The sequence below is a fragment of the Chinchilla lanigera genome, unplaced genomic scaffold (genome assembly GCF_000276665.1).
Source record: "Chinchilla lanigera isolate Chin_1 unplaced genomic scaffold, ChiLan1.0 scaffold00073, whole genome shotgun sequence".
NCBI lineage: Eukaryota > Metazoa > Chordata > Mammalia > Rodentia > Chinchillidae > Chinchilla > Chinchilla lanigera.
The window spans coordinates 11,982,829-11,992,110 of NW_004955474.1; the positions used below are offsets into that span (position 1 = coordinate 11,982,829).

Below are 9,282 nucleotides of genomic sequence, written 5' to 3' on the forward strand. Positions count from 1 at the left end.
CTGGTTAGCAACATCAGGTTTCAAATCTGTCAACCTGTCAACTCAACAGGACACTGACTGATGCTATTGGCAGGGAGCCCCCAAAAGGTAGGCAGAATCTAAGAAATTCACCAGGGGAAAATCTGTAGATCTTTATGGGTAAAAATGAATGTAGTTTGGATAATAAAGAATAAATAATATCGATCTACTGCCAAAGAGTGTGCCTAATAAACTGATGATTTTGTATTTCCCCAAATCTGTACTTTGAATTCATGATTTTGTTTAAAACACCCATCTACAGAGCATCTAGAAATTTTTTTTTACCTTTTCATCAATCCAGAGCAAAATGCTTTGATTCCCTCCAGCAATCATTATCAGTTCTTTTCCTGAGCAACGGCTTTCTGAAAGGGATGCACACAAAAAGGAGAGTACACAACGTCATTTGGCACAAACCCCAAACTTCAATTTAAGTAATTTCCGATTCATCTTAATGGAGTCACTTAATCTTTGTAATGGACTGAGTACTATTTCCACCACTGAGAATGGGGAAACATGTACACTAACTGGCAAACACTGTTGACTCCTAAGGTTAACACATGGCATTAGTTTAATATACATAATATATAAACTATTATATGTTTATGCATATAATACTTCATTCATTATTGCTTTGTTTAATTCAGCTTCCCCAACTAAAAACCACCATCTCAAGATTTAACTAATGATGTGAAGAGTATCAATGAATCAATCAAGTCATGTAACCTCATATGGAATCAAAGATAATGAACTGCCTGATTTATTTCCTCTGAAAAAATGAAAAACTCTTAATTCCTCCACAAAGCTCTCAGGAATAAACAACACAACTGCTCCACAGTGCCTCCAACACAGCATTTCAGAGTTCAGGCTCTGGGTTACACGGGATGGCTTGACCACAACCAAACCATTTCCTGGCTGTGAGCTAGCGGCTTTGAGGACTGGCTTTGCTCTCCAAGTCTCTCATCCTCCAGGGAAATGGTGGTGAGAGAATACATTTCCCAAACCACAACAAGGACAACACAGGTAAGTGCAGGGCATAATTCCCATGCCTGCATGTGTGTCAGCTGCTCAGCATCCTGAGGGTTTTACAAGATCATGGGTCAATGAAACTAGGAAAACCAATCAGCCTAGAAGTGAGTCTCTGACAAACTGAAATCAGGGTCACCATGTGCCTCTGGATCGCTATAACATGTTTTACTTTGTTGATGCTGCAGTTTACATTAATCCTGTTTTGAAGGAATAACAAGAAAATCATTATTATTTTGACTGGAGAAGGTAGATTAAATCTTTTAAGTTATATACAATTAAAAGCAAGAAACCATTATTCAGAGAAATTCTCTTCATGTTCACACACTGTCTTGCTGCATTACACACTTAGAAAAATCACTTTCTGTAACAAGGAATTATACCAAACCCCATGCTCCTAGAGAATTTACCAAACTGGAGCTCTTCATTTGATGGTGATTTCATGGGAAGTGGTATCAGCTGAGTACGTTTTCCACCATGTCCTAATTGTCCCTTTTCTCCAAAACCAAAGGAGAAGACCTTGCCCAAATCAGAGACATAGGCAAGTGTGTGCCACCTATTAAACAAAAGCATATACTACTGTCAATGCTCAGTTATCCCCAATAATCAGAGTATTTAGCAATGCTCTAAACTGCCCAAATAAGGTTACTCAAAAAAACTGAAACTAACTCTCCTAGGATAAAACCCCTTTGGAGACCAAGATGGCTAAGAAGACTCTAGAAACCATTTGTCCACTCAGACCCAAGATATTACACACTGGCAAAGGGGGTCTCTGTTTGGGGAGCAGTACCTTCCCTCACCAGCTACTACTGTGTTAAGTGGCAGCTTGAGAGGCATTGTGTCCTAGAAGCCATCTCTTAATCCTTCCCCTCCCCATCCTGGAAGACCGAATTAGCTGATTTTCTCTGAGCTCCCTCGCTACTGCCCAAAGATCTTAACACAGAGATTTTCTTACTGACTTGCCCACATGGGGTGTAATACGAAATCAGGCCTTGCTCAAAGAGAGGTATGGCCACCTTGTGCCCAATTCATAGGGAGTAACCTTTAAAGTCTTACTGTTTCTCAAGCAATAGAGGGGTATCTTTGGTCCGCATGGTAGTAGCTATCTACCTACACCTGATAGGTAGCTCATGATATCCTCCGACCTTTGATATAAGCTATCTAAAAAGGCTTGGGATGTAGCTCAGAGAAAGGTCCTGGGTTCAATTCCCAGTACCATAAAAAAGAAAAAAAATTAGACTGATTAATCTGCTAACCAAAAATTCAAATAGTTGACACATTTTGTGCTTTTTTTTTTAAAAAAAAAATGAGCTATAAAATAAAAATTCTCCAAAACGTTCCATTCAAACTACCACTGACACTGTCTTATACTTCAATGTTTAAAGCAGGCCACTCTGAAAGTTAACTGCTGCCTCACTATATTCGCTCCCATTACTAACACCACCGCACAGGATTTAGGCATCTAAATTGGATGTGGTCCCAAAAGGTTAGGAGAGGGTGATTACATTAATGAATAATCCTCTGTGATTCAGGTTTATTTATTTTCCCAAATAAATTTATAATGACTTATTTTCCTTAAAGATGAAAGTATATCTGGATAGTCAAAGGTATTTTGCTGAAGTGGTGACAGAGAAATGTGTTTGCTCATTAAAAAAAATTTAAGACTGGGTATAGCTCAGTTGTATAGTGTGTTACGGTTTAGATCTAACATGTTCCTCGGTCTTATGTTCCAAGGGGGAGATACCTTCTGGAAGGGGACTGGATAAGGGGAGCACTCTTCTCACTAGCGAATTAGTCCATGTTGAGTTCTCAGCTGTTTGTGCTGTGCAGAGGTGGGAACTGAACAGAAGACACATGTCCCCTGCTCCTCTCCTTGCTCACTGCTTCCTGGAAGCCCTGGGTCATGCAGTCTCCCTCTGCCCAGCCCTTCAGTCATGCTGTTCCTGCCTTGAAGTCGGCCAACCAGGAGTGGAAACCCTGACCCAAAAATCACCCTCCTCCATTAAGCTGAAGGTGTCAGGCATTTCGTCAGGGAAAGGAAGGTGATTCATGCAGCACACGCTTAGCATGCTTCGATCTTTGGGTATAGTACGCTCCCCACACCCAAAAAAGAGTAAAAGAAAAAATAAATACACCTATAAAAAGATTGCTATGATTATGGAATTATGTATACTAAACATCTTCATTAGAAAATGTGACTTGTATCTCAAAGACACTGATGAAATTTTATTGAAATACCTGTTTTTTACATGGATTTTATCATTATTTGTTGACACTTTACAACTTACCTTCCACATGCTATCTGAGTCACTCTATTTCCAATGAATTCAGTCACCAAACAGGGTCTTAGTTCATTCTCTGTTGAATTGTGACCAAGTTGCCCGTATTTTCCAGCACCAAAAGTGAACATGAGCCCGTCCTAAGGGAAGTGAACTTCGTATCAAACACTACAAAAGCACCCCACACAAGTCACATTCACTGATGCCTCTGCCTCAGGGACTAGGCAGCAATGCAGCAGGGAAGGAAAGCTCCCAGATTACCAGGCCGGCCTCATGCTGGGAAGGGATGACTTTCTCCCCTGGAAAACACTAATTCCCCCCACAAAAGGTTCTTGCACGAGTGCAAAGGAGATGGGAGCACACCCACCTGTGTGAGGAGGGCAGTGTGAGCGCCACCACAAGCCAGAAACTCAACTTTCTGATTGTCTGGGATGTCAACAAGGGAAGGAGAATCTGTATCTGTGCAGGGAAAGAATAGCTGAAGTGACCAAAAAGAAAGGCTGAGTTTCACACTGGAGTCACCTAGACTGCTTCCCCTCAATCTAGCAACAGTTAAGTTTCCCTCCCATTCTGACACCAAGCTGTAAGTTGGCATATTTAGGCCCAAGTTCTAGGGATAAAGCTAGGAGGTGGGGAAGAGATCAAAAGGTCAAACTTAAGGACCCCAACCTATAAAAGATCAGGCCCGGGGCTCATGCTTTCCCTTCCCAACAAATTTCCTTAATGTTAACTGGAACACATCTGATATTTCCAATTCCTGAGTCATACTATCTTTTCTTTATGTGTACCTTCCTCACACTCACATATTCAACAAAGTTTAACTTCCCTTTACTCTTATCCATCTGAATATTTGTCTCATATTGACTTATGGGTTATCCTATATAATTAGGTGAGACTCTGGCAGAAGATACAAGTGTTTCACCAGTGACCCAAGTTAAAGCCTCATCACCTATGTAGGTAAAGCATCAGATTTTGGTACACAGGAATACCCTATTAAGTTGTCCTATACCACGAGAAATTTTGCTATACGCCTTGTAAAGATAGCTCAACAACAGGAATTACATGTTTTTGTCTACGTGATGCTTTCAATTTTTCTTTTTTTTGGGGGGGTACTGGGAATTGAACTCAGGACTTCACACTTGTCAGGCAGGTGCTTGTGCCACCAAGCTATATCCCCAGCCCTGTCTATGTGTATAGATGCTTAATTAATTCTTTATAGAATAAGTTTAGTTCTTTATAGAATATTGAGTTCTGCTATGTTGAGTTCCTAAGCAGAATTTTCATATTCTTTTGTAATAACAAAGGTAACATGGAGGTAATTTCTTCTGAACTCGTCAGTTTCAAGAAAAAGATAATCAGGCCTACAGAAAATTAAATGATGAGCAAGGCCCAAAGCAATTAAACTGCCCAGTGGGAAGCTGGATCCAGGTTCTCTGATCTCGAATCCCTTTCCCATCTTACACAGACCAGAAACCTGTCTCAATTATATGAACAGTGCAAAGGGACATGAGGATCTGATCCATTTACAGGGAGGTCTGTGCTCCATTCACCTCAAATCTAACCAACACATTTGTGGATAATATGGATTTAAAAATATGTTCCATACTCTCAGTGTGGCCCAGGCCTAGCTGTCCACAATCATTTCTCCCCCATGAGTAGACATTTCCAGACATGGATAAGGCCATGCTGTGGGCTTCTCCTGCAGAAATCTGCACCAACGGGACTCCTATGAGGCTCTGCACAGCCTGTGGCGTGGGGGTTGAGGGAAACATCCTTCCAACTCCGAGCTGTCCATGGACGTTCTGTCCCCAGGCAAAGAGCTCACCACCTTGATGCAAGCAGAAAAAGTGCTGTCTTACTAAATTTCAAACGCAACAGACATGACCACGGGGGGTTATGTATACTTCACGGTATAAAGCACTAATTCCTATCCCCATCATGGGGGTACAATGAAGCTACCTGAATAGATGTTAATCAGAATCAAGAAGTAGTAGGGGTGAATGAAAGATAAGGTGAAAGCTTAAACTTCGTACAGGAAAACACATTTTCAGAATGATGGGATAAATACATTCAAAAGGTGTGGGAGTATTTTGAAGGAGATTAATGTAGTATAGTATGTCTTATACTATTAAAAATGTTTTAACTTAAACATCCACAGTATTTGTTGATCACTCCACATTGATAAAGTCTTAAAGGCAATTTCTTCTGTGTGTGTGTGTGTGTGTGTGTGTGTGTGTGTGTGTGTTGCAAGTCAGAATATTACTATGTAATTCTGGCTGGCCTTAAACTCACTATGTAGTCCAAGTTGCCTTGAACGTGTAGTGATCCTCCTGCCTCAGCTCCCAAGTTTTTGGGCCACCACATCTGGCTTAAGGCAATTTCTGTCATATACAAACATTATAGTATGTCTTCTGCCACCTTATTCACCAGATCTGATACAGTGCAACTTCTGGTTCTTTAGCAAAATCAAAATGACCAGGAAAGGTAAATGTTTTGAACTGATTTAGCACATGGAGACAGCTAGAATAACACATCTAAAGAGAATGTTAAGACCTGCTTCAGAAAGAAGCAAGTACAGAGGAAAAAGTATCTGAAGCAAGGGGAGTATTCTGAGGGTGATTAAGGCCAATGTGTCTTTCAATGTAGTACATTTTAAAAAATTCAAACATTCATTCACTGTATTTGTGAATCACACCCTGTACAGTATTTATTTAAAAATGAAATCTACAGGACAGGCCTATGAAGATCAGAAACATTCTACACCTGAGAACATAAAATCTAGAACTGGTCTTACCTCCTTATCTTTCTTATGTCTAAAGATCCTAAACAAGTAACTTAAAAATCCACTTGAAGCCATGCATGGTGGTGTTTACCTGTACTTCCAGCTATTCAGGGTGCTGAGGAGGGACGATTCCTTGCGTTAGGAGTTCAAGACAAGCCTGAGCAACATACTGAGACCCTGTCTCAATATCTTAAAAGAGTCAGCTGCTTCTATTAATTGAGTATAAGAGGCATATTTTTAAATGAAGTTTTAAAATGTTATATAATTAGTCTGTTATGTGCTAGGGATTTAGCTCAGTGGCACAGAGCTTGCCTGGCAAGCATAAGGTCGTGAGTTTGATTCCCGGTACCGGAAAAAAAAACAAAAACAAAAAACCAAAAGTCTGTTATACACAATAGACTACAAAAATATATATCTAAGAACTAAGTGTTTAATGAGCACCTCCTTGTAAGATGCTGTGCAGGATTTGCGGGTGGAAGGAAGTCTCTTCTTCAAACAGAATTATCAAGTCTCTACCATCCACCAGGAAGAAAATTATCCATATGATTAATTCCCTTTCTTACTTCTCTAACTTTTATTCAGTATAGTGATTTGCCAGTAATTTTTTTTTTGTTTGTTTTTTGTTTTTCTCCGGTACCAGGAACCGAACTCACGACCTTGCACTTGCCAGGCAGGCGCTTTGCCGCTGAGCTAAATCCCCAGCCCCTGCCAGTAATGTTTTCTGTTTCTATGAGATGGAGTCTCACTATATTGCCCTAGCTGGTCTCTAACTTTTGATTCTCCTGCCTCAACCTCCTGAGTAGCTGGAGTTACAGGTGTGAGCCTCTATATCCAGCCGATTTACCAACAGGAAACCCTGGAAATTCCTTTCTCCCTGCATGCATGTACCACCAGACCCTAGACTTCATGAAGACTGGGTATGTCTGTCTCACCTTCCTAACCTCCCCTGGAAGATACTCAACATGAGCAATCTGTTCACAAATGGATGAGGCCAATGACCAAAGTTTTCAGCGCAGGTTCACATCTCCGTGCCTCAAGGGAGCCTTCAGGGCAGGTCAAATGCTTGATCATTTACTTCCCTCCAATCCCTGTTTCCATTCAGTTTATCAACATATTTTCATACATATTTTTAAAAATTCCCTTAATTTCCCTCAGTCACACTTCTGTCCCATTTTTTTCTTTTTTTTTTTTGTATGGGGAATCAATTATTTTTTCTGAGATAGAGTTTCACTCTGCAGTTCAGGCTGGCCTTGGACTCACTTTGGAACCCCAGCTGGCCTCAAACTTGCAGCAATCCTCCTGCTTCAGTCTCCTGAGTGCTAGGATTACAAGCGTGGGTAACCACGCCTGGCCCTTCTGTCTTAATTATTGTTTTCAGTCACGTTTCTTTAGGATGTAATCTATATTGACTGCCTCCATTTCACCCATTACAGTGTCTGGCAGGAAATACTGAAGGGCTGGGGAGAATGGTGGAATTCAAAAGGTAGTGTTAAAATACACCCAAGGCTTGTAGCCTGACCATAAGAGCAGAACTAGAGGATTCTGAGATACTCCCATGGAAGTGGGAAAGTGCCAGCAAAGGGAAAAAGATTCTGGAAAAAGGTAGTCCTAGTTTGGACCAAATTCTGCGAAATGGTTCTGAGCCAAGTAAAGTGGTGCAAGCTTGGGACCAGGGATACATGGGAGGCGGATGGCAGGAAGATCTTTAGTTCAAGGCCAAGTGGGAGGCTCCCAAACCAAAAGAACAACAATAAAAAAACCAAAAAACCCACACAACCGCCCCTCCACAAACCAGAACTATAATGGTGGGATTGTGGTGAAAATTTTAAGTTTCATATTTGAAAAATAAAGCATGAAATAAAATGTAGGAATAGTAACTGAAGAAACCTAGATATAATACAACCAATAATTCTCATTTCTATCCCCTCTAAGTACACTCTGAACCATATAAATAAAATTCAAAACCATATTTCTGTTCTGTTCCAAAAAGAGAATTCTCCTGGCTCTATTTATACACATAATATTTACTAATTCTGAAAACAATTAATACGCCACAAAAGTACCTTTTGAGAGTGCAAGAGAATGATAATCTCCACACGCAATCTGAATTACACATTTTTCTTGTAAAATGCTTTGAAACCTAATGAGAAAATACATCAATCACTGTAATGAAAGCCACAACGTGGATGTTAGAACTACTTATGTATTTAACTTGCAATGAAATGCATAAAAAGCTTTAAATTTACTTCATCACATTTTATGTATCTAAGAATATTCTATAAAAACGTTTTAAATATTTTAAAACAGAAAATTAGTGAGCATTATATAACTGTAATAAGATAATTTGAAAATACTCTTATGCAAACAATTTTATGATGCAGCAACAAATGCAAACTCAAAATAAGTTCTAATTCACATTATCTATTAGGGAAAAGTTTCACAAGTCACTACATGATAACACATCCCATCCCCTCAACCCCCAGGTTGGAAATTTTTATACCTGGAAACAACTTATAAGAATATTGTGAGGATCAACTTAGTGAGAGCCCAATTTGGGGTGAGGCAAGCTTTATCACTTGCTTCCTTTAGATGCATAACCTACACACATGCCCTAGCACACATACTGGCTTGCAGTGGACTGAGGGACCTCACTGGTAAGTGGAAAATACATCACTTAAGACCTTCCTTTATGAAACAGAGGACAGGAATCATACATGGTAACATGTTCTTACACAAACTACTACCGTCCTTCAGACGAAATTAAGTCATATTTAATGAAGGACAAAAACAATTCTCACCTTGCAGGCTCTATGCTGTAGCTGTACTCAAAGGCTTTTCCATCTGAGGACAGAACCAGCATGTGCTCTGCTCCTTGGTCCATGGAATGAATCTTCATCTTTTTCCCTAACTTCAGGCACTCTGCAGAGCAAATTCAACCAGGAGCTCATCACTCTGATTATTACCTACTATCATCACAGGTTTGCCATAATAATACACTTCAAATACCTGGAAAAAAGTTCCACTAGACACTCTCTGAAGTAATACGACTTTCTCTTTAAGGAAATTCAAAAGATGCACAGCAAATAAGGAATAAACAATTGTTTTGCCAGTGAATTTCAATTTGAAAACTACTGATTTCCTTAAGAGAAACAGACCCTTAAAAGAGCCAATTAAATAGCT

At 39.9% G+C, this 9,282-nt stretch overlaps 1 protein-coding gene across 1 annotated transcript in view; it reads right to left on the bottom strand.

Moving 5' to 3' along the window:
- Herc5 (HECT and RLD domain containing E3 ubiquitin protein ligase 5) overlaps window positions 1-9,021 on the bottom strand; it is a gene marked incomplete at its 5' end in the record, with an annotated part of 36,935 nt that extends 27,914 nt beyond the window's left edge. Inside the window, 7 exon segments of the mRNA XM_013502750.1 lie at window positions 304-380; window positions 1,452-1,597; window positions 3,330-3,460; window positions 3,688-3,779; window positions 4,927-5,148; window positions 8,166-8,242; window positions 8,901-9,021. Coding sequence (XP_013358204.1) covers window positions 304-380; window positions 1,452-1,597; window positions 3,330-3,460; window positions 3,688-3,779; window positions 4,927-5,148; window positions 8,166-8,242; window positions 8,901-9,021 — 866 coding nt within the window.
- Window positions 9,022-9,282: the final 261 nt, after the last annotated feature.